Source organism: Mustelus asterias, chromosome 8 (assembly GCF_964213995.1).
Source record: "Mustelus asterias chromosome 8, sMusAst1.hap1.1, whole genome shotgun sequence".
In the NCBI taxonomy this organism is placed as follows: domain Eukaryota; kingdom Metazoa; phylum Chordata; class Chondrichthyes; order Carcharhiniformes; family Triakidae; genus Mustelus; species Mustelus asterias.
The window spans coordinates 483710-509896 of NC_135808.1; the positions used below are offsets into that span (position 1 = coordinate 483710).

Below are 26187 nucleotides of genomic sequence, written 5' to 3' on the forward strand. Positions count from 1 at the left end.
CCACCCGATCTATACCTCTCATCCTTCGTCTCTCCAAGGAGAAAAGACCGAGCTCCCTCAGCCTATCCTCATAAGGCATGCCAACTAATCCAGGCAACATCCTTGTAAATCTTCTCTGCGCTCTTTCAATCATTTCCACATCCCTCCTGTAATGAGGCGACCAGAACTGAGCACAGTACTCCAAGTGGGGTCTGACGAGAGTCTTATATAGCTGCATCATTATCTCCCGACTCCTAAACTCAATCCCTCGATTGGTGAAGGCCAGCACACCATACGCCTTCTTGACCACCTCCTCTACCTGCGAGGCCAATTTAAGAGTCCTATGGACCCGGACCCCAAGGTCCTTCTGATCCTCTGCACTGCTAAGAGTCTTACCCTTGATACTATACCGGCTTGGGTCACTGTCTGTGTGGAGTTTGCACATTCTCCTCGTGTCTGCGTGGGTTTCCTCCGGGTGCTCCGGTTTCCTCCCACACTCCAAAGATGTGCGGGTTAGGGGGATTGGCCAGGTTTAAAAAAAAAAATTGCCCCTTAAGAGTCCTGGGATGTGTAGGTTAGAGGGATTAGTGGGTAAAATATGTGGGGGTAGGGCCTGGGTGGGATTGTGGTCGGTGCAGCCTCGATGGGCTGAATGGCCTCTTTCTGTGCTGTAGGGTTTCTAAGATTTTCTAAGATTATACTCTTTCATCCCATTTGACCTGCCAAAATGGACCTCTACACATTTATCCGGGTTGAAGTCCATCTGCCACTTCTCTGCTGATGAGGGTAGATTGGCCATGGTAAATTGCCCCTTAGTGTCCAAAGATGTGCAGGTTAGGGGGGATTGGCCATGGTAAGTAGGGCAGGGGGTAGACCCTGGGTAAGATACTCTGTGGGAGGGTCAGTGCAGACCTGATGGACTGCATGGCCTCCTTCTGCACTGTAGGGATTCTATGATTCTTCTCCCTTAATGTCTTAAAAACGCAGACACAGGCCCCCACCTGCTCCCCAGATTCCCATTGGCCGTGACCGTGACCCTATTGATAACAGCCTCCATCCCACATCTTTCTATCAAAGCAACACAAAGAACAAAGAACAGTACAGCACAGGAAACAGGCCCTTCGGCCCTTCAAGCCTATGCCGCTCATTGGTCCAACACACACGATGATGGAACCTCTCTCCTCACAAGCGAGACTGGGATTGGCTGGTTTTGTTCACAGACATGGCCCTTTCCGAACAGTGCGACTTTGCACTGGAACGGGGTTTGTGTCCGCTCCATACCTGCAGACGGGTACGACCATTGGATTGTCCTTCACCTCCTTGAAGAGCCCTTTCTGTATCAGGGCTTCCAGTACTGCCTTCCGAGCATCGAAACGCTTCATCCCCTGCGGCAGGAGGGAATGTGAAGAAATAAAGTCACATAAAGGTTCAATGCGGGTTAGATTACAGCGTTCGATACACTGCTCCCTGAAGGATAGCATCCAACCCCGTGCCGTATCCGTCCTGGGAGTGTTTGATGGGGACAGTGTAGAGGGAGCTTTACTCTGTATCTAACCCCGTGCTGTACCTGTCCTGGGAGTGTTTGATGGGGGACAGGGTAGAGGGAGTTTTACTCTGTATCTAACCCCGTGCTGTACCTGTCCTGGGAGTGTTTGATGGGGGACAGTGTAGAGGGAGCTTTACTCTGTATCTAACCCCGTGCTGTACCTGTCCTGGGAGTGTTTGATGGGGACAGTGCAGAGGGAGCTTTACTCTGTATCTAACCCCGTGCTGTACCTGTCCTGGGAGTGTTTGATGGGGACAGTGTAGAGGGAGCTTTACTCTGTATCTAACCCCGTGCTGTACCTGTCCTGGGAGTGTTTGATGGGGACAGTGTAGAGGGAGCTTTACTCTGTATCTAACCCCGTGCTGTACCTGTCCTGGGAGTGTTTGATGGGGACAGTGTAGAGGGAGCTTTACTCTGTATCTAACCCCGTGCTGTACCTGTCCTGGGAGTGTTTGATGGGGACAGTGTAGAGGGAGCTTTACTCTGTATCTAACCCCGTGCTGTACCTGTCCTGGGAGTGTTTGATGGGGACAGTGTAGAGGGAGCTTTACTCTGTATTGAAGCCGTGCTGTACCTGTCCTGGGAGTGTTTGGGTGCGCTAAAGTGGGAATTGTATTGTTAATATCCACAGCGTTAAGAACACAGACCTTTCCAAGGAGAATGGGAATTATATATTGATTACCAGGAACGGTTCAGGAACGTTGATGAGGTAGCCGTTATCATCCATGATGCTAATGAATTCCAAACTGTGTCTCAAACCCACTTCATAGTCGTTCTGGTCGTGAGCGGGGGTGATCTTTACAGCACCTGAAGAAAGGAAACATTAAAGCGGTTGGATAGCTGCCTTGGTCACTTCCCTGGGGCTGTCACATCCAAATATCTCCGTTATCCCAATAGGGGAGGATAATCCACCCACGTCCGGTCACGATCCTTGCTCCCGAGACTTGAGCCCACAATCCAGGCTAACTCTCCCCAGTGCAGCGCTGAAGGAGCCCCGCCCTGTCGCAGCTGCCTTCTTCCAGGTGAGGCCCGAAGCCTGAGGCCTAATCCTAACCCCCCGCCCCCATTCGGACCATCGTAAAAGCTCCCGACAAACTATTTCTTACCCGTGCCCAGGCCAATAGATATCCTTCACCCAAATTTGGGAAGAGAACTCTGATGGGTGAACTGAGAGGAAGGTCATTTTGGAAGGTCTAATACAGATGGGAAATATGCAGTAAATGGCAGAACCCTTCAGAGTATTGATAGGCAGAGTGATCTGGGTGTACAGGTACACAGGTCACTGAAAGTGGCAACGCAGGTGGAGAAGGAAGTCAAGAAGACATACTTGCCTTCATCAACCAAGGCACTGAGTTTAAAAATTGGCAAGTCATGTTGCAGCTTTATAGAACCTTAGTTAGGCCGCACTTGGAATATAGTGTTCAATTCTGGTCGCCACACTACCAGAAGGACGTGGAGGCTTTGGAGAGGGTACAGAAAAGATTTACCAGGATGTTGCCTGGTATGGAGGGCATTAGCTATGAGGAGAGGTTGGAGAAACTTGGTTTGTTCTCACTGGAGCGATGGAGGTTGAGGGGTGACCTGATAGAAGTCTACAAGATTATGAGAGGCATGGACAGAGTGGATAGTCAGAAGCTTTTTCCCAGGGTGGAAGAGTCAATTACTAGGGGGCACAGGTTTAAGGTGCGAGGGGCAAGGTTTAAAGGAGATGTACGAGGCAGATTTTTTACATAGAGGGTGGTGGGTGCCTGGAACTCGCTGCCGGGTGAGGTAGTGGAAGCAGATACCATCGTGAGTTTTAAGGGGCGTCTTGACAAATACATGAATAGGATGGGAATAGAGGGATATGGTCCCCGGAAGGGTAGGGGGTTTTAGTTCGGACGGGGAGCATGGTCGGTGCAGGCCTGGAGGGCCAAAGGGCCTGTTCCTGTGCTGTAATTTTCTTTGTTGAGTGTTTTTTACATTATGAGCGAGTTTGACGGGGCTGAGCAGAGAAGATCATGCCTCCAGCAAATTATATGTTTCCATATTGTGTGTCTTTTTTATGTTTCCGGAGAATGTTTTTAAGTTCAGCTTTTTCCTGTAGCAATACAGCTCAGATGCTGGGAGAGCAGGATGATTACTCACTTCTACCTGACAAGTGGGTATGTTCAGAAGAGTTAACGGACTTTTGTTGGCTTAAGTTCCCCTGGGATTTCAGATTCGAGTGATTGACAGGGTCATGTGATGTTGCAGTTTACATGCAGTCCTGGAGCTGTAGCAAAATAAAGAACCAGGCTTTTACAGAAATGAGTTGGAGTTGGGCTGTTTGGGATGAAGTTCGGAGGGTTTTGCAGGATTCTGAATGCTCCATAACTCTCTGAAAACCCGAAGGCTGCCGACATTCATTATAGCAAGTATATTTGTGATTGCTAACTATATTTAAAGTGGGTTTTAAGTCTGTCAGAAGAATGCTGCTTATTTGGAACTGAAATAGTGATATGTTAGAAAGTAGAGTTTCTTTTCATGTTTTAAGATTGTTCAACTCAGGGTTTAGCTGCTTCATTTTTTTTAGAAATAGAATCCCTACAGTGCAGAAGGAGGCCATTCGGCCCACCGAGACTGCACCGGGAACAATTCCACCCAGGCCCTATTCCCATAACCCCACATATTTACCTGCTAATCCCCTGACGCTAGGGTCAATTTTAGCACGGCCAAGCAACCTAACGCACACATATTTGGAGTGTGGGAGGAAACCAGAGCACCCGGAGGAAACCCACACAGAGTGTGCAAACTACACACAGACAGTGACCCAAGGCGGGAATCGAACCCAGGTCCCTGGTGCTGTGAGTCAGCAGTGCTAACCACTGTGTCACCGTGCCACCCCCTGGAGTGAATAAAGCTTGTTTTGATAAAGGATCCCTAATTTGTCAGTGGAATGACTCCTGGAGTGAAGCATCCTTTCCTCTTACGTATGCCAAATTGAAAAAATTATTGGGTTCTAGTCTGGCTTTATAATGTAAAGTTATTCTGGTCCAGGACTCTCTAACACTGTATCCATGTGAAAACTGACACCCTGTGTAACAACATCACTAAAAATAGGTGATCTGGCCATTATCACATCGCCGTTCATGGGATCTTGCCATGCACAGCCTGGCACCTGCGCTTCCCGTATTACAACGGAAGAATGGCACCGGCTGCAAAGTGCCCGAGGTCGTGAAAGGCTCTGTAGCATTGCAACTCCTTTAGTCCCTTCAAGCGTCTAAAAATGAGGGAGGGAACTGGAGCCTTACCCGTCCCAAAGTTCATGTCCACAAACTCGTCAAAGACCACGGCCATTTTCCGGTGGCAGAAAGGATGCACCACAAACTTTCCTTTCAGATTCTGTGGGGAAGAGAGCAAAAGAATGGCACCGCGTCAGTTCCGCTGCGCCTGCGAGTCAGCGAGTTCGAATCATCGTGGGGGCCCACTCTCCCTCGCACCACAAAGTAACTCCCTGCTGCCCACGCTGTGCCCCCGGGCGCCAGCGTCCCACCGACACGCCCAAACTCCCGGCAGGGTCCAGAGGAATAAACAAGGAGAAACTGTTTCCAGTGGCAGGAGGTCCCAGGTTTTAAACAAAAGGCCACAAAAAAAGAGAGGTGAGGAGGTGTTATTTGTCATGAGGATCTGCGATGCAGAGTCAATCGTAACCATCTGGTGAGAGGGTGGCGTAGTGGTGTTATCACTGGACGCGTAATCCAGAGACCCAGGGTAACGCTCTGGAGATCCAGGTTCGAATCCCACCACGGCAGACGGTGGAATTTGAATTCAGTAAAAAATATCTGGAATTAAAAGACTAATGCTGACTATGGAACCATTGTCGATTGCCACAAAAACCCATTCGTCCTTCAGGGAAGGAAATCCATCGTCCTTCCCCGGTCTGGCCTACACGTGACTCCAGAGTCACAGCAATGTGGTTGGCTCTCAACTGCCCCCTGAAATGGCCGAGTGAGACACTCGGTTCAAGGGGCAATTAGAGATGGGCAGTAAATACTGGGGCAGCCAGCGACACCCATGTCCCACAAATGAATAAAAAACTTTCAAAAGGGGATGAGATCGCCAGTTGAGGGAAGTGGGGTTAATTAAGTCAGTCAAACCCCCCCCTCCCCCCCACTTCCCATTCAAGGGACCTGGGCGGAACTGGGCAAGGGCAGCATTTGTTGCCCCTTGAGCCGAGTGTCTCCCGCGGCCCTCAGCCAGTTCAGAACACGTTCAATGGGCTGAATGGTCTGCCCCTGTGTCTCTCACACAAACACACTCTTCCCTGGATGCTGCAGCTCCAACAACACTCGAGAAGCTCGACACCATCCAGGACAAAGTAGCCCCGCTTGATTGGCACCCCATCCACAAACATTCGCTCCCTCCACCACCGACACACAGTGACAGCCGTGTGTACCATCTACAAGATGCACTGCAGCAACTCACCAAGGCTCCTCAGGCAGCACCTTCCAAACCCACGACCACTAGCATCTAGAAGGACAAGGGCAGCAGATACCTGGGGACACCCCCATCTGGAGGTTCCCCTCCGAGTCACTCAGAATCACAGAATACTACAGTGTAGAAGAGGCCCTTCAGCCCATCGAGTCTGCACCGACGCATGAAAAGCCCTGACCTGCACACCTAATCCCACTTGCCAGCACTTGGCCCATAGCCCTGAATGTTATGATGTGCCAAGTACTCATCCAGGTACTGTTTACAGGATGTGAGGCATCCCGCCTCCACCACCCTCCCAGGCAGCGCATTCCAGACCCTCACCACCCTCTGGGTAAAAACGTTTTTCCTCAAATCCCTAAACCTCCTGCCCCTCACTTTTAACTTGTGTCCCCTCGTAACTGACCCTTCAACTCAGGGGAACAGCTGCTCCGTATCCACCCTGTCCATGCCCCTCATAATCTTGTTCATCTCAATCAGGTCGCCCCCCTCAGGCTTCTCTGCTCCAGAGAAAACAACCCAAGCCTATCCAACCTCTCTTCATAACTGAAATGCTCCGTCCCAGGCAGCATCCTGGTGAATCTCCTCTGCGCCCCCTCCAGTGCAATCACGTCCTTCCTATAATGTGGCGACCAGAACTGCACCCAGTACTCCAGCTGTGACCTCACCAAAGTTCGATACAACTTCATCATGACCTCTCTGCTTTTGTAATCTATATCCCGATTGATAAAGGCGAGTGTGCCATCTGCCTTTCTCACCACCCGACCAACATGCCCGACTTGGAAACATATCGGCCGTTCCTTCACTGTCGCTGGGTCAACATCCTGGAGCTCCCTCCCTAACAGCACTGTGGGTGTACCTACACCTCCGGGACTGCAGCGGGTTCAAGGCGGCTCACCCACCACCTTCTCAAGGGGCAGTTAGGGATGGGCAATAAATGCTGGTCTAGCCAGCGATGCCTATGTCCCACGAAGAAATAAAAAAGAGAACGCAGAGGTGTTCACAGCAAGTCAAGGGCACCCACTCTTACCCAAGAACATTGAGAACAGACGACTCAAAATAGCAGCGCCACTTGTTGCTGAAAGTGTTCCCTGTTTCCTTTAAGTAACAAAGTACCAAGGGTTTAATTCCACACGGGAAATGTGGATTGCACTGGGAACGCCACAGCATACAAGAGCGAGTGCTAGAAAACAGGATTAGAATAGATAGGGGCTTGATAGCTGGCACAGACATGATGGGCCAAAGGGCCTCCTGCTGTGCTGTCAAACACCATACAAATCAATTGAGAGGCTTCAAACATTACATCACACATATATCTGCTTGACCCGTGGGTCCAAGTGACCCGCCCGCCCCGCACGCCCGCCTCCCCTGGGTCCGAGCATTACCTGGTATCTGGGGTCCTGCGGATGTACAGCCACAGCGGTGTCACCCAACATGGTCTCGATACGGGTGGTGGCCACCACCACTTCCTCGTCTGCCGAGACACAGAGAGAAAGGGGCCATTAGTGTCCCGGGCGGCAGTGACAAATTCTCATTGGTTAGCCCGGAGTGAAATCCCACACGCACAACATGAAGGAAGTAAAAAAACCAACTTGTATTTATTAGTGGGCAGTTGCCTAGCGATACTTTGGCCGGGGAGAGGGGGTGGGGTGGGGGGGGGGGGGGGGGGGGGGGGGGGCGTGGTTATCTTATGAGGAAAGGGTTGGTTAAGGCCGGGCCTGTATGGAAGGCGACGGACTCGTGGCATAATCGCTAGACTATTAATCCAGAAACTCAGCTAATGTTCTGGGGACCCGGGTTCGAATCCCGCCACGGATGATGGTGGAATTTGAATTCAATAAAAAATATCTGGAATTAAGAATCTACTGATGACCATGAAACCATTGTCGATTGTCGGAAAAACCCATCTGGTTCACTAATGTCCTTTAGGGAAGGAAATCTGCCGTCCTTACCCGGTCTGGCCTACATGTGACTCCAGAGCCACAGCAATGTGGTTGACTCTCAACTGCCCTCCAGCAACTAGGGATGGGCAATAAATGCTGGCCAACCAGCGACGGCCATGTCCCACGAATGAATAAAAAAGAAAATTGAGAGGTGGTCTTACTGAAATGTATAAGATCCTGATCTGCTATTGACAGGGTGGTTTGTTCAAGGCGGCTCACCCACCGTGTATTAGTATACAGTGAAAAAGATTGTTTCTTGTGCACTATGCAGACAAAGCATACCGTTCATAGAGAAGGAAAGGAGAGGGTGCAGAATGTAGTGTTACAGTCATAGCTAGGGTGTAGAGAAAGATCAACTTAGTGCGAGGTCGGTCCATTCAAAAGTCTGACAGCAGCAGGGAAGAAGCTGTTCTTGAGTCGGTGACCTCAGACTTTTGTATCTTTTTCCCGACGGAAGAAGGTGGAAGAGCGAATGTTCGGGGTGCGTGGGGTCCTTAATTATGCTGGCTGCTTTGCTGAGGCAGCGGGAAGTGTAGACAGAGTCAATGGATGGGAGGCTGGTTTGAGTGATGGATTGGGCTACACTCACGACTTTTTGTAGTTCCTTGCAGTCTTGGGCAGAGCAGGAGCCCATACCAAGCTGTGATACAACCAGAAAGAATGCTTTCTATGGTGCATCTGTAAAAGTTGGTGAGAGTCGTAGCTGACATCCCAAATTTCCTTAGTCTTCTGAGAAAGTAGAGGCGTTGGTGGGGCTTTCTTAACTATAGTGTCGGCATGGGGGGACCAGGACAAGTTGTTGGTGATCTGGACACCTAAAAACCTGAAGCTCTCGACTATGGTGGATGCTCAGAGGATGTTTGCTCTGGTGGGAGAATCTAGAACGAGGGAGTCACTGTTTAAAAATAAGGGGTGGGTATCAGAGTCTATCATCAAGGCCTTTAGCCAGTAAGCAGAAAGGGAATGCTGAGGGTAGATGTTTGTTGGGATTTTTGACAGGCCGGTTAGCAAAATCGAAGCCAGTGCGGTTAAAGAGGCAGCAGGAGAGTGGGTACAAATTTAACAGTAAGAGCCATTGATGAGGCATTGTTTGCCTGCTTCAGATTGGAGGAGTAAGTGTTCTCAATGGTATCAGGGACCTGTGGAGGTGGTGAGTGGACCGAAGGCCTGCTGATGAAGAATCACATCCGGGTGCCAGGGAACTGGAAGTGATTTGGCGCGACTGACTGCGATGCAGCATTACCATTTCAGCCCCACATGCAACTGGACACAGCTCAGCATTCGTCACGACTCACCCGATCCGTCAATTTTATACGCAAAGGAGACCAGAACTCCAAATTCCACCTTCTCAGCGTAGTTGGGCACGGGAAGGAGTGTCCGTCCCGCCAGCTCCTTCTTGTCCACCTGACGGGAGAAAGGCATCTCAGTGTGAAACTCAGCCGAGCTTTCATCAGGTCATTGCACTTGCCAGACCATGCTGATTCTGAGCCAGTAGCCAACCCCCATCCCCCCCTCTCCCAATTCTCCCCTCCACACCCCCCCCCCCCCGCCTCATCCCAACCACAGATTCCTTATCCCATCATTAGTAAATTGGCCAAATATTTCAGCCTTCTATTGTCCTTGGTGCCCCCCCCATGCCCTCTTCTTCCCTCCTCCCTACCCTGGACACTAAAGGGCAATTTAGCATGACCAATCCACCTAACCTGCTCATCTTTGGACTGAGGGAGGAAACCGGAGCACCCGGAGGAAATCCATGCAGGCACGGGGAGAACTTGCAGGCTCCACACAGACTGGAATCGAACCCGGGTCCCTGGCACTGTGAGGCAGCAGTGTTAGCCACTGTGCCACCGTGCCAACATGTGTGGGAACAGCGCACACACTCAGAAGCTTGCAAGTCAGAACAGTTTCACCAATCACAGGTGCTTACCTCGATGTCGGAGATGGCAGAGTTAAGTGTGCAGGACCAGTTGACCAACCGTGTGCTCCGGTAGATCACACCTTCATCATGCAGCCTGATAAAAGCTTCCTCAACTGCCTTAGAGAGTTTCTGTAAGAGAAAGAGATACTCATCTACTTAAAACCTCCGTCCGAGACCTGCAGATATTTAACTCTCCGTCTGAGACACAAATGAACATCCAATACTAGAAACACGATAAAAACTAAAATATCTCCCTCTGAGCAATTACCACAGCTTAAAAATGCAGCAGCAGCAGCAGCAAGGAGCGCTTTTATAGTCCTGATTACAGTGTCTGGTTGGAGGTCTATGGAGAAAGTAACTGGTGGCGATGTTTCAGACATTGAACAGACTTGAGAAGAACGGAAGGAATGGAAAGGGGGGGGAAATAGATCACTTGGACCTCAAATCTTCTCCACAATTCAATATGACCATACCTGCTTCCCTTATCCCTCAAGAGATGGAACTCCAGTCCACCTCAGCCTTAAATATATTCCACAACGGAGCGACCAGAACCCTCTGGTGGTGCAGAATTCCAAATGTTCGCCACCCTTTGAGTGTCGGATATACACAACTAGGGCTGGGCAAGTGGTTATAGTGTGATGGTGACGTTAACAGTACAGTAAAGGGCTGATGTGACCTGAACTACCCGAGGTGCCACCAGGAACCGCGCTCTCTCAATGCCCTTGAAACCGTGCCCGTGTGGTCCCGATTTCCCCAGACAGCGAGGGGAACAAACCTCTGGGCAGAGGGATCTGGGTGTCTGTGTTCATGAATCGCAGACAGTCGGTATGCAGGTGCAGCACGGAATAAAAAAGGCAAATGGGATGTTGGCATTTATTGTAAAGGGACTGGAGTATAAAAGTAGAGAAATGTTGCTGCAATTGTACAGGGTGCTGGTGAGACCACATCTGGAGCTGGTGAGGCCACATCTGGAGCTGGTGAGGCCACATCTGGAGTATTGTGTCCAGTTTTGGTCTCCTTATTTGAGGAAGGATGTTGCAGCATTGGAGGCAGTTCAGAGGGGGTTCACCAGACTGATCCCGGGGATGAAAGGGCTGACGTATGAGGAGAGATTAAACAGTTTGGGTTTGTACTCGCTGGAGTTTAGAAGGATGAGAGAGGATCTGATCGAAGGATATAAAAGGGATTGATAGAGTAAATGTGGACCAAATGTTTCCCCTGTGGGGCAATCGAGAACAAGAGGTCACAGGTACAGGCTGAGAGGCGGTAGATTTAACACTGAGATGAGGAGGAACTACTTCTCACAGAGGGTGGTGAATTTGTGGAACTCGCTGCCCCATCGCGCGGTGCAGTCTGAACCATTGAATGGTTTGAAGAAGGAGGGAGATATATTTCTGATTTTTAAAAATGGGTTAAAGGGAGATGGGGAACAGGTGGGGAGGTGGATTTGAGACCAGGGAGAGATCAGCCATGATCTGATTGAATGGCGGAGCAGGCTCGAAGGGCCGAATGGCCTATTCTGCTCCTAATTCCTATGTTCTGAAACCTCTCAGTGTCTGCCCTGTCAAACCCCGTCAGAATCTTGGCTGACCTGTCCCCAGCCCGTACTTGTGCGATGTATTAACAGTTGGGGGGATTTGCGCAATGCAGATTGGATTGCGGCTGTGGTTAGCGAGTTCTCCGTCCCTGCCGCCAGGCAGCCCCTGAGGTCCCCTTAGCCTGCCCGAGACATACTCACAGGGTCCATAGTGAAGCAGGCCCGGTCCCAGTCCAGAGACGATCCCAGTTTCCGCAGCTGATGATAAATCCGGTCACCTTTCCTGGACAGGAAAGACGGATGGAATGTAATGAAAGAGCTGCGGATTATCCGCACAAGAGCTTTTATCACAGGACTGTTACAGCGCAGGAGGCGGCCAAGCGACCCCTACAGTTCTCCGAACTAGCATCATGACTTAGTGCCATTCCCCTGCCTTTTCCACTGCACCCCGATGTATTGTTTCTACTCAAATAATCATCTAATTCCCTCCTGAATTTCTCGGTTGAATCTGTCTCCACCACACTCTCAGACAGTACATTCCAGATCCTAACCACTCGCTGTGTGAATCTGTCTCCACCACACTCTCAGACAGTACATTCCAGATCCTAACCACTCGCTGTGTGAATCTGTCTCCACCACACTCTCAGACAGTACATTCCAGATCCTAACCACTCGCTGTGTGAATCTGTCTCCACCACACTCTCAGACAGTACATTCCAGATCCTAACCACTCGCTGTGTGAATCTGTCTCCACCACACTCTCAGACAGTACATTCCAGATCCTAACCACTCGCTGTGTGAATCTGTCTCCACCACACTCTCAGACAGTGCATTCCAGATCCTAACCACTCGCTGTGTGAATCTGTCTCCACCACACTCTCAGACAGTGCGTTCCAGATCCTAACCACTCGCTGTGAGAATCTGTCTCCACCACACTCTCAGACAGTGCATTCCCGATCCTAACCACCCGCTGTGTGAATCTGTCTCCACCACACCCTCAGACAGTGTGTTCCAGATCCTAACCACTCGCTGTGTGAAAAAGTTATTTCTTATCATATTTGCTTCTTTTGTAAATCACTTGAAATCTGTGTCCTCTCATTTCTTTTCCGAGCGGGAAGTTTCTATCTACTCTTTCCAGCCCCCTCATGATTTTGAACATCTCTATCAAATCTCCTCTTAACCTTTTCTCTCTCCAAGGAGAACAGTCTTCTCGAATCATAGAATCCCTAGAAAGAGGCCATTTGGTCTCTCGAGTCTGCACCGACAACAATCGCACCCAGACCCTCTTCCCGTAACTGCACGTATTTATCCTGCCAGCCCGATACTGAGGGAGAATTTAGCATGGCCAATGCACCTAACCAGCACGTCTTTCAGACTGTGGGAGGAAACCGGAGCACCGGAGGAAACCCACGCAGACACGGGGAGAATGTACAAACTCCACACAGACAGTGACCCAAGGCCGGAATTGAACTAGCACAATCTCTCTGGACATGCACCTGGCTGTTGGGACAACCCAATGAAGTGGAGGATGGCGTTCCGAACACTGGGAAACTGGCTCAGAGACTCCACAATCCAGTTTCATGGGTGACTGAGGAATCAGACACGGGGAGAAGTGTGCCCCATTCCCAACAGGAGGGTGGCACACTCGGATCCCAGTCAATTAAACCATTGGCACCAAACTGCAGGCACATCGAAACAAACCCACCCCCCCACATAAATTCCTCCCCCTCAAACAATGTCCCCCCCCCAACACTTCCCAACAAATCCAACCCCCACCACAGCCCCCGACAACAAATGGAGGAACTTCAGCTGGGATCTGGAAATCCCGATCCCCCCGATAAAGTGCCGGTGGTGCGGGATGGGGTAGGGCAGGGCAGGGTGGGACACGCGTCTTTTCCGTCGCACTCACTCGTTCTTCCACTTCCACACCTCCTCGATGAAGTTCTGCCGGCCCAGGTCGTGCCGGGTTCGCTGGGACAGGCGCCACAGCCTCTTCTCCACCACCACCTGCGTGGCAATGCCAGCGTGATCGCAGCCCGGGTTCCACAGGGTGGTCTCTCCCCGCATCCGGTGCCTGGGCACAGAGAGGAAAAGAGACAAGAGGAACAGATCGGAATCCAGTCAACAACGGACGGAAAATGCCACATCCAGGGGGTCAATATTTCAAATCCACCCCCCACCACCCAAGCCCTTGAATTCAGTGGGACCCCAGTCTCAGAGAGGATCCCCTCATGGCACTTGTACCAACCATCCTTCAGCCAACTTGGAAAAGACTTTTAGGGAAGGGGCCGGCCTGGAATTGTGTTGGAGGGCCGTGGTCCACAGGCCAAGTTGTCTTTCCCACCGGAGTGTCCCATGAGCCCCTACCCCGCAGACGTCCCCTGCCCGGTCGTCAAATGCAGGCAGATGGCGGGTGAGGCGGTGCCCAGGGTACCGTGTCGATTGCAGTGGGGAGGGGGGGCATTACCAGCGGGTGAGCGAGTCCTGGATGGCGTTGGTCAGAGCGTGGCCCAGATGCAGGGAGCCCGTCACATTGGGCGGGGGGATGCAGATCATGAACATCCCCTTTGGGTTCGGCTCCGAGATCTTGTGCTGCGGGAGCAGAAAGAGAAACAGCTTCAACATCACATTAACTCCGAGACCACAACTTGTACTCAACGGCACTTTGAGCTTGTTTTCCATTCATTCACGGGATGTGGGTGTCACTGGGCTGGGCCAGCATTTATTGCCCATCCCTAATTGCTCTTAATTTAGTGTCTCGCTTGGGCATTTCCAAGGGCAATTAAGAGTCAGCCACATTGCTGTGGCTCTGGACTCACATGCAGGCCAGACCGGGTAAGGACGGCAGATTTCCTTCCATTAGTGAACGAGATGGGTTTTTACAACAATCACAGAATCCCTACAGTCCAGAAGGAGGCCACTCGGCCCATCGAGTCTGCACCGACCACAATCCCACTCGAGCCCTACTCCATAACCCCATGCATTCACCCGAGTCCCCCTGACACTAAGGGGCAATTTAGCATGGCCAATCAACCTAACCGCACATCTTTGGACTGTGGGAGGAAACCGGAGCACCCGGAGGAAACCCACGCAGACACAGGGAGAGCGTTCAAACTCCACACAGACAGTGACCCAAGGCTGGAATTGAACCCAGGTCCCTGGTGTTGTGAGCCAGCAGTACTAACCACTCTGCCACCGTGCCGCCCATAAACTCCTTCCCCAGGAGGGTGGAACACAATGGTTTTTCAATTAAATTCAAATTTCACCATTGGCCTTGGAGGGATTCGAACCTGGGTCTCTGGGTTACTGGTCCAGTGACAATACCACTACGTCCTCGCCTCCCCAACAGGAGGAAGGGAGTTCCAGGGTTTTGACCCAGCGACAGTGAAGGAACAGCCGATATATTTCCAATCGGGATGGTCAGCAACTTGGAGGGGAACCTCCAGGTGAGTGTGTCCCCAGATACCTGCTGCCCTTGTCCTTCTAGATGATAGCGTCGTGGGTTTGGAAGGTGCTGCCTAAGGAGCCTTGGTGAGTTGCTGCAGTGCATCTTGTAGATGGTACACACGGCTGTCACTGTGCGTTGGTGGTGGAGGGAGTGAATGTTTGTTGATGGGGTAGCAATCAAGCGGGGCTGCTTTGTCCTGGACGGTGTCGAGCTTCTCGAGTGTTGTTGGAGCTGCACCCGTCCAGGCAAGTGGAGAGTATTCCATCACACTCCTGACTTGGGTCCTTGTAGGTGATGGACAGATTCTGGGGAGTCAGGAGGTGAGTTACTCTCCCAGCCTGTGACTCCGAACGTAACAAAATATCCAAAAGTAATTTGCAGGACAGTAATCAATAAAAATACATCTGCCATTGGAATCCCTCCCAAGACCAGACAGACAAGGAGACAGGCTGGGGAAAAATGATTTTTCAATGTAGAGGGTGTTCTGAAATGTTCTGTTCCAAAAGGGCAACAGATGCAGATTTAATGGTGACTTTCCAAAGGGAACTGGGTAAATCCTGGCAGGGGAAAGGAATTGCGGAGGGGGGGGGGGCAAGCTGGTCAACTGTGGAGGCCGTCACAGACACACTCATTAACTGACAATCCGTCATTTTCCACTCTTCCACCGGGAAAAAGATACAAAAAGTCTGAGGTCATGTAACAACCGACTCAAGAACAGCTTCTTCCCTGCTGCTGTCAGACTTTTGAATGGACTTATCTTGCATTAAGTTGATCTTTCTCTACACCCTAGCTGTGACTGTAACACTATATTCTGCATTCTCTCCTTTCCTTCTCTATGAACGGTATGCTTTGTCTGTATGGCGCGCAAGAAACAATACTTTTCACTGTGTATTAACACATGTGACAATAATAAATCAAATCAGAGATAGCATGAACACCAGGAAACTGTCCCATTTCCACCATTACCCCCCCCCCAACAACCTCCGGCCCACACACCAACCAGCCTGGTCCAGGGCCTCGGAACCAGGTAGAACGCCCTGCAGAATGTTCCGGAGGGGAAAGCTGACGGCCACACCGCTGGATCGCTCCAGCCCCGCGGAGGAACACCGCTTGGGCGCTTACCTTGTACTCGGGTTTGAAGAATCCTTGCTTCTCCCACCAGGGGTACCAGGCCGCTTCCACGTACTGCGGGCTGTACGAGTCTGGCATCGGGCAGCTCACGTCTACAGCGTAGAGAAACAGTATGTTAGGGATCGTGGCCCACACTCTCACCTTCCAACCCCAGCCTAACCAGCCTCTCTTCATAGCTGGAACGCTCCATCCCAGGCGACATCCTGGTGAACCTACTCTGCACCCTCTCCAGTGCAATCATATCCTTCCTATTGTGTGGAGACCAGAACTGCACACAGTGCTTCAGCTGTGGCCTAACCAGCGTTTTAGACAGCTCCATCGTAACCTTCCTGCTCTTATATTCGATGCCTCGGCTAATAACGGCAAGTATCCCATTTGCCTTCTCAACCACCTTATCTACCTGTCCTGCTGCTTTAGGGATCTATGGACAGGCACCCCAAACTCCCTCTGGTCTTCTGTACTTCCTATCATCAGGGACATGGTGGTAGCTGGAATGTTGCACTGTAGAAACATTGAAACTAGAAGCAGGAGGAGGCCATTCAGCCCTTCGGGCCTGCTCTACCATTCATTTTGATCATCAAATCCAATATCCTGATCCCCCCCTTCCCCCCATATCCCTCGATCCCTTTATCCCCAAGAGCGAAATCTAATTTCTTCCTGAAAATCACACAGTGTTTTGGCCTCAACTACTTTCTGTGGGAGTGAATTCCACACATTCACCACCCTCTGGGTGAAGAAATTTCTCCTCACCTCAGTCCTAAAAGGTTTACCCCTTATCCTCAAACTATGACCCCTAGTTCTGGACCCCCCCCACCATCGGGAACATTCTTTCTGAATCTACCCTGTCTAATCCTGTTAGAATTTTATAAGTTTCACCAAGACGTTGACACATTATAGAACAACCAACTGGTCAGATACTCCTCCAGCACTTTAAAACGTATCTAACGAAGAACTCAACTGTTGTCTTGTATCAGTTGTTCTGGGGCAGCACGGTGGCACAGTGGTTAGCACTGCTGCCTCACAGCGCTAGGTTCACAGAACCCGGGTTCAATTCCTGGCTTGGGTCTGTGCGGAGTTTGAAGGTTCTCCCCATTAGGGGATTAATAAGGAATTAATAATTAATCCTTTGCTGCAGTTACGTATCAGCTGCAAGCCGTAATGTCTAGTCGGTGTCGATGATCTTAATTTGTTACAGTAAAAGACTTGAAATATTAAATTGTGTCAGGGGACACTTTGCGTTGATCACTGAGAAATTCATATCTGTAAAGTTAGCGACCTCCATGTGGATTCAATCAGAGACTGACATATCGGAGGAGCATTAAGCACAGTTCCTCTAAGTAGCCGCACAGACAGTGACCCAAGCCGGGAATGGAACCCAGGTCCCTGGCGCTGTGAGGCAGCAGTGAACCCGGGTCCCTGGCGCTGTGAGGCAGCAGTGAACCCGGGTCCCTGGCGCTGTGAGGCAGCAGTGAACCCGGGTCCCTGGCGCTGGGAGGCAGCAGTGAACCCGGGTCCCTGGCGCTGGGAGGCAGCAGTGAACCCGGGTCCCTGGCGCTGGGAGGCAGCAGTGAACCCGGGTCCCTGGCGCTGTGAGGCAGCAGTGAACCCGGGTCCCTGGCGCTGTGAGGCAGCAGTGAACCCGGGTCCCTGGCGCTGTGAGGCAGCAGTGAACCCGGGTCCCTGGCGCTGTGAGGCAGCAGTGAACCCGGGTCCCTGGCGCTGTGAGGCAGCAGTGAACCCAGGTCCCTGGCGCTGGGAGGCAGCAGTGAACCCGGGACCCTGGCGCTGTGAGGCAGCAGTGAACCCGGGTCCCTGGCGCTGTGAGGCAGCAGTGAACCCGGGTCCCTGGCGCTGTGAGGCAGCAGTGAACCCGGGTCCCTGGCGCTGTGAGGCAGCAGTGAACCCGGGTCCCTGGCGCTATGGGGCAGCAGTGAACCTGGGTCCCTGGCGCTGTAAGGCAGCAGTGAACCCGGGTCCCTGGCGCTGTGAGGCAGCAGTGCTAATCACTGTGCCAGTAGCAGCCTAATGGTCCGAGCTTGCAGGAGATTAGACGTTAGACACTGAATCCGCCTCACCTTTCTTCTCCCCAGGAGTTGTCAGAATGTCGTATGTAATCACTCCCAGATCCTTCTTTTCTTTCTTCTCTATTTTGGCTTTTTTCTGAGGGGGGGGGGCGACGGAAGAGAGAAAATTATTTAAAATCCATCAGTTTCTCATCCCGTGGTCCGGTTCACTTGGAGTGACGAAGGTCAGAAGCCTCAGGGTTGACTGTGGCCCATTCGGGTTTCTCTTTATAAGTCACATAGAGGATGCGGGTATCGCTGGCTAGGCCAGCAGTTATTGGCCAAGCTCGAGGGGCTGAATGGCCTACTTCTGCACCTATGTTCACATATCGCTCCCGGGAGTCTGCCCCACCATTCCGGAAGATCATGGCGGATCTTCAACCTCAAAATCCTCTTTTCCCGCCCACACGCGATATCCCTCCCTGTCCAAAAATGTTACTGATCTCAGTCTTAAACATATTCATTGATCGAGTGTCCAGGGGAGGGGGCGGGGAGGTAGGGACTTGCAAAGAACTGCAATTAGCTCATCTCAGATCAGTAAAGATCCAGACTTGATGGTTAACCTTCCAGCTCAAAGGCCTTCCACAGATACAGCCTCCACCGAAAACCTTCCTCACATTTTCCCTTTCGATTTTCTTCTTTACTCATTCGTGGGACATGGGCGTCGCTGCCTGGGCCCAGCGTTTACTGCCCATCCCTGAGTGTCTCACTCAGCCATTTCAGAGGGTAGTTGAAAGTCAACCACAAAGCTGTGGCTCTGGAGTCACATGTAGGCCAGACCGGCTACGGACGGCAGAATTCCTTCCCTAAAGGAACCAGGTGGGTTTTTCCGACAATCGACAATGGTTTCATGGTCATCAGTAGATTCTTAATTCCAGATTTTTTTATTGAATTCCACCATCTGCCGTGGTGGGATTCGAACCCGGGTCCCCAGAACATTCGCTGAGTTTCTGGATTAATAGATTAAGCACTAGGCCACTGTCTCCCACATTCCCAGCATTGGAGACAAACGGGGCTGTGTTTCCTGCAATGTCGTTAATGCTTCTTTCAACTATAACAGCAGTCTGTTTTTAATAATTAAACAAATTTGGATTTTTTAAATGCTCTTGAACTGAGTGGCTTGCACCTCTCGGGGGCAGTTAAGAGTCAACCACATTGCTGTGGGCCTGGAGGTGGTGGAATAGTGGTATTGTCACTGGACTAGTAATCCAGAGACCGAGGGCAAGATCTGGGAACCCGGGCTCGAATCCCACCACAGCAGATGGTGAAATCTGAATTCAATAAAAGGATCCGGAATGTACTGTCTGAGAGTGTGGTGGATGACCATGAAACCATTGTCGGAAAAACCCATCTGGTTCACTAACGTCCTTTAGGGAAGGAAATCTGCCGTCCTTACCCGGTCTGGCCTACATGTGACTCCAGAGCCATGGCAATGTGGTTGACTCTCAATTGCCCTCTGAAATGGAGGGCATTTTGGGATGGGTAATAAATGCTGGCCCAGCCAGCGATGCCCACAAATGAATGTAAAAAGTCACATGTCAGCCACATCAGGTATGGGTGGCAAGTTTCCTTCCCTGCTCTCGGGTCAAACTGGCAACAGAATGTCACTGACCAGCCTGCTGGATCTCCACACTCATCCCCCCCCCCCCCCACTCTGGTCTCTGACTGACATACTCCCCCTGCACTCACCTCCGGCTGCCTCTGCTGCTGCTCCTTCAGCTTGTCTTGTTTCTGCAGGAACTTCTCCATCTTCTCCCTCTTCATCGCCTCTTTCTTCAGCTGCGCCGGAGTCTTCTTAGCCGGTTCCTCCGCCTGGGGGGACACATCCGGGCTGAGAGCGTTCCGCTCCTCCGGCTGCTGCTGCCCTGCGGAACCGAGCAAAGGAGGCCATCAGCGGAAGGAAGGAGACCAAGAGGAGGAGGCCATTCAGCCCCTTGTTCCAGCCCACAATGAGAATGCAGCCAATCAAAGACCGCAAGAAACTGTGAATGTAGCCCAATCCATCACACAAACCAGCCCCCCATCCATTGATTTTCTCTACACTTCCCGCTGCCTCGGAAAAAGCAGCCAGCATAATCAAGGACCCCACGCACCCCGGACATTCTCTCTTCCACCTTCTTCCATCAGGAAAAAGATACAAAAGTCTGAGGTCACGTACCAACCGACTCAAGAACAGCTTCTTCCCTGCTGCTGTCAGACTTTTGAATGGACCAACCTTGCATTAAGTTGATCTTTCTCTACACCCTGGCTACGACTGTAACACCTTCTGCACCCTCTCATTTATTTCTCCCCTATGTACTCGATGAACGGTATGCTTTGTATGCATAGCGCGCAAGAAACAATGGGGGCGATTCTCCCAAAAGTGCTGAATTGGTGGGAAAACTGTTCTAAATCCCGAGTGTTCTGTCAGTTCAGCTTCTCACCTGAATCTCCGCACTCTGTGCACTGCAGAGGTCCCAGTCGTGAATCTCATTAAAACCCAGGGGCGCGGGGCCTATTCACGCCGGAGTCTGATAGTTCTGGAATTCTGCGCATGCGCAGTGGTCCCGACCTGTCAGACTCCCCGTTTGCTGGTCAGCTTGATCGCTGGCCAGTCCTGGACCCCCGCAGTGCTGCCCCTCCAGCCCCCCCCACGGCCTGATCGCGGCCAGCCCTGACACCTCTGTGCCCGCCCCGGAGCGCCCCGATGTACAGCCCCCCCCCCCACCCCCCCCCCCCCAGCCGTGGCGTTTCCCCCCATCCCCCTCACCCCGGCAGACCCTCCCCACCCCACTCAATCGCTGCCCTCCCTCCATCCCAGGCCGATCCCAATGCAGAGCGGCAGCGGACCCCCCCAACCCCACTGATCACCACTAGGCCCTGCCCACAGTAGGCCCCAGCCCCTTGGCACTGCCTGATGCCCGGTGGGCAATGCCAAGGTGCCCCCTGGCCATGGGCACTTTGCCCCTTGGGCAGTGCCAGGGTGCTCATTCCCAGAGGGAATCACACCGCCCCCCCCCCCGCCCCGCTGCTGTCCGACCCCCTGGGGGGCCCCGATTGCCATTCCTTTCATTCTGGCGGGGTCTCCCGCTAGTTCCCCGAACGTGGGGAGCTCGTCTGAACCCTGCTGGAATGAAGTACTCCGGGCGGGGTGGGAGATTCAATCGGGACCTGAAAGTTCCCGATAATGACCTGCTAAACATATTTAAAATATATTTTTGAAATATTTAAATTACTTACCTGCCTTCCCGCTGGTTTCCAGCGGGGTCTGACCAGCGACTGTTCGCCAGCTCTGGGAGATGCGCATGCATTCCCGGCGCATGTACAAATCCCGGTACACGGCCGCAGATGCACATCTCCCACCACGACTCGATAGAAAAGTTACAGGTCGTGATGGGAGAATTGCGGCCAATACTTCTCACTGCCTCCCCAATCCATGTGACAATAATCTCAGATCGGACCGAGATCACCCCTCTGCTCACCTGGACATGTCTCAGTGGTTACTGGCACGATCTTCTCGCAGAGCCTCACCGCTCCCAGTGCCTGGGTGAACTCGGCCTGGTTCACGCAGGTCAGGAACCAGCGGTTCACATTGACGTAGGGCTTCCTGAAGTCGGGGTCAAAGACCTGCGGGAGGGAACAAGCAGTGGCGTCGTCAGGCACTTCCGTTACCACGGGCGCGAAACCCTCCCACTGCAGTCCCTCTGGCCTGTTCCTCCTCCACTCAATAAGCCCATGGCTGGTCCGATCTCTCAGTCACCCCCTGATCCCTCAATACCTTTCGGTTTTTTGTTTCCCATCACGTGGGATGATGGTTTACGCTGTGATGGTCAACTCCGAGTTAAACATCATCTGCTGTGTCTCAGGAGCCTCACTCTGACATGGCCCAGTCTCTGCTGCATTTACTGCAGAGGAGCGCAGTGGGGCTGAGAAGGTGCACGATTCTCTGGCCTCCGTTTTCCCTGGACCCTCTTCTCAGTCAGCTGAGCTTTCCTTTTCTGCTCGCTTCTTCCAGTGTCCTTCCCAAACGTCAGACTCCAGAGGTCGCAGCCATCGATAACTGACTCCCAGTTGTCAGAGTCAACATCTGCCAACTCCACACCTCACCTGGACGTGCCCTCAAGGCGGAGGGTATTGGAGGCCCAGGAGGTTGTGACCCAGTGGTCGGTTCACTATACCGAAGGTCTTCGGGTAGACCGTCGTCTACTATCCGATGAACATGGATTAGCCGCAAGCCGTACACATGTCTGTACACTAAGGGGCAATTCAGCATGGCCAATCCCCCTAATCCGCACATCTTTGGACACTAAGGGGCAATTCAGCATGGCCAATCCCCCTAATCCGCACATCTTTGGACACTAAGGGGCAATTTAGCATGGCCAATCCCCCTAACCCGCACATCTTTGGACACTAAGGGGCAATTTACCATGGCCAATCCCCCTAATCCGCACATCTTTGGACACTAAGGGGCAATTTAGCATGGCCAATCCCCCTAACCCGCACATCTTTGGACACTAAGGGGCAATTTACCATGGCCAATCCCCCTAATCCGCACATCTTTGGACACTAAGGGGCAATTTAGCATGGCCAATCCCCCTAACCCGCACATCTTTGGACACTAAGGGGCAATTTACCATGGCCAATCCCCCTAATCCGCACATCTTTGGACACTAAGGGGCAATTTAGCATGGCCAATCCCCCTAACCCGCACATCTTTGGACACTAAGGGGCAATTTACCATGGCCAATCCCCCTAATCCGCACATCTTTGGACACTAAGGGGCAATTTAACATGGCCAATCCCCCTAACCCGCACATCTTTGGACACTAAGGGGCAATTTAGCATGGCCAATCCCCCTAACCCGCACATCTTTGGACACTAAGGGGCAATTTAGCATGGCCAATCCCCCTAACCTGCACATCTTTGGACACTAAGGGGCAATTTACCATGGCCAATCCCCCTAATCCGCACATCTTTGGACACTAAGGGGCAATTTAACATGGCCAATCCCCCTAACCTGCACATCTTTGGACACTAAGGGGCAATTTACCATGGCCAATCCCCCTAACCCGCACATCTTTGGACACTAAGGGGCAATTGTATCTGCTTCTACCACCTCCCCGGGCAGGGCATTCCAGGTACTTACCACCCTCTGTGTAAAAAAGACTTGCCTCTCGCATCTTCTTTAAACTTACCCCCTTTTACCTGAAACCCATGTCTCCTAGTAACTGACATTTCGACCCAGGGGAAAACTCATGATGAAATATTTGGCGTGTAATAAATGTCTTTGACCTCAGTCGTGGAGCCGTGGTGAGTGAACCGTCCCAATTTTAACCTTGCTGCCCTGTGAGGTGAAGCAGGGACTCTGCATTGCTGATCCTGAATATGAGGTGTCAGGGACAGGCGGCCCACCATGCTGTGGGTGGACGGGGGGGGCGGAAAATCAGGTGGATATTAACGTGTTTATTTAATTAACCGCTTTCTGTTCCTGCTCGACCACCAGACACAGGGAGAAGCAAACAAGCAACCCGCAGAAACCCCGCCGCGGATCGCAGCTGCACAAAGAGGTGTCGGGGTTCCAGCTGACCGCCCCATGGTTAGAAAAGCCTCAGTTAGGAAAAGGTTTGCGACGTACGTGCTTGTAGGGGAGCAGCAGCGAGCAGGTGACTGCGATGTCAGCCAGGGTGACCCCCTCCCCCACCAGGTATGTCCGCAGCTTCAGGTGGTCGTCGAGAAACTGCAGAATCTTCTTCAGGTCCAGCTGGGCTCGTTCGACAGCCTGGTGACAAAACAGAGGAGACAACGTGGCTTTCAACTCCATTTCCCCGCCCGCTCCCCATTACCACAATCCCAGAGAAAAGATTAAAGTTTAAAGTTTATTTATTATTCACAAGTTGGCTTACATTAACACTGCAATGAAATTACTGTGAAAATCCCCTAGTCACCACACTCCGGCGGCTGTTTGGGTACACTGAGGGAGAATTTAGCACGGCCAATACACCGAACCAGCACGTCTTTCAGGCTGTGGGAGGAAACCGGAGCACCCGGAGGAAACCCACGCAGACACGGGGAGAACGTGCAGACTCCACACAGACAAAGAACAAAGAAAATTACTGCACAGGAACAGGCCCTTCGGCCCTCCAAGCCTGCACCGACCATGCTGCCCGACTGATCTAAAACCCCCTACCCTTCCGGGGACCATATCCCTCTATTCCCATTCTATTCATGTATTTGTCAAGACGCCCCTTAAACGTCACTACCGTATCCGCTTCCACTACCTCCCCCGGCAGCGAGTTCCAGGCACCCACCACCCTCTGTGTAAAAAATCTGCCTCGTACATCTCCTTTAAACTGTGCCCCTCGCACCTTAAACCTGTGCCCCCTAGTAATTGACTCTTCCACCCTGGGAAAAAGCTTCTGACTATCCACTCTGTCCATGCCCCTCATAATCTTGTAGACTTCTATCAGTGACCCAAGCCGGGTATTGAACCCGGGTCCCTGGCGCTGTGAGGCAGCAGTGCTAACTGCTGTGCCACTGTGCCGCCCCCCATGGCGGGACAGGGAGAGCACAGCCTTAAATATACTCAGCGAAGGAGCATCCACAACCCTCTGTGGGAAAGAAGTCCGAAGATTCATGACCCTACGAGTGAAGAAATTTCTCCTCATCTCAGTCTTAAATGATTGCCTCCTTATCCTGAGACTGTATGTCCCCTGTGTTTAGATCCCCCAACCAGCAGAAACAATCTCTCAGTGTCCACCCCTCCAGAATTTTATATGTTTCAATGCGATCACCTCTCATTCTTCTGAACTCCAGAGAATTTTGACCCAATTTACTCAGCTTCCTATCATAGGACAATCCCCTCATCCCAGAGACATTCTCTGTACCGACTCCAATACAAGTATATCCTTTCTTAACTGTGGTGACCAAAACTTTGATGTGGTCTCACCAAAACCCCGTACAACTGTAGCAAGACTTATTTATTCTTGTACTCCAATCTCCTCGCAATAAAGTTCAACGTGCCATTTCCCTTCCTAATGTCTTACTGCAACAGCTTGCTAACTTTCTGCAATCCTTGTGTGAGCACACCCTGATTTCTTTCAACATCAACACCACTTACAACTTTCTCAGAGGACAAGATTCAGTCCATCGAGTCTGCATCTACCCTCTGGCAAAGCATCTTACCCAGGCCCATCACCTTGCTCTATCCCAGTAACCCCACTTATCCACACATCTTTGGACACGAGGGGATAATTTAGCATGGCCAATCCACCTAACCTGCATATCTTTGGACACTAAGGAGCAATTTAGCATGGCCAATCCCCCAAAGCTGCACATTATTGGACTGTGGGAGGAAACCGGAGCACCTGGAGGAAACCCACGCAGACATGGGGAGAATGTGCAAACTCCACACAGACAGTGACCCAAACCGGGAATTGAACCCAGGTCCCTGGCGCTGTGAGGCAGCAGTGATAATCACTTGAGTATTCTTCTGTGTTTAATTCTATTTTTTGATACTTTTCTATTCTTAGCCTTCGCCAGCATTCCTGTAATCCTCTAATATTGCGAGTCATGTTTGGTTAGCTCCATCCTCCCTCATATCCCTATCTAACAGGGCCATTCTGAACATCTAGTTTATCACTAGATAGACTAGATGTATAGATTGGGCATCGGTTTAGCTGAGTTGGCTGGATGGCTGGTTAGTGACGCAGAGCTAACCACTCTGCCAACACTGTGGGTTCAAATCCCCTACCGGCTGAGGTTATTCATGAAGGTCCCCGCTTTCTGAAACTTGCTCCTGACCTGAGGTGTGGTGACCCTCAGGTTAAATCACCACCAGTCAGCCAATGGTCATCTGGGACTGTGACAACTTTACCTTTCATAAGAATCAGCAAACACCCAGTGCCTCTTAACAGAGGATTAGTCTGATGGGTGACCTTCAGCAATAGAAGGAAATATCGGGGAAGGTGAACCAAGGCAAACTGTTAAAAAGCATCTCAAAGTGAGGAGGATTAAAGAAAGGTTATTGGATGCAATTCCATAGCTCAGGGCCTGGGCAACTCATGACAAGGCAGCAATGGTGAAGTGAAGGAAGGGAACAAATGAGAGTTACAGCAACTCACCAAGGCTCCTCAGGCAGCACCTTCCAAACCCACGACCACTTCCACCTAGAAGGACAAGGGCAGCAGATACC

The 26187-nt window shown here is 51.6% G+C and overlaps 1 protein-coding gene across 1 annotated transcript in view; it reads right to left on the reverse strand.

The window, feature by feature from the left end:
* LOC144496726 (valine--tRNA ligase-like) overlaps positions 1–26187 on the reverse strand; it is a 79142-nt gene that overhangs the window by 48032 nt on the left and 4923 nt on the right. The window contains 14 exon segments of the mRNA XM_078217228.1: positions 1261–1364; positions 2208–2332; positions 4798–4888; positions 7363–7451; positions 9216–9324; positions 9848–9967; positions 11577–11658; positions 13285–13449; positions 13843–13967; positions 15946–16046; positions 18030–18114; positions 19707–19882; positions 21479–21623; positions 23632–23775. Coding sequence (XP_078073354.1) covers positions 1261–1364; positions 2208–2332; positions 4798–4888; positions 7363–7451; positions 9216–9324; positions 9848–9967; positions 11577–11658; positions 13285–13449; positions 13843–13967; positions 15946–16046; positions 18030–18114; positions 19707–19882; positions 21479–21623; positions 23632–23775 — 1661 coding nt within the window.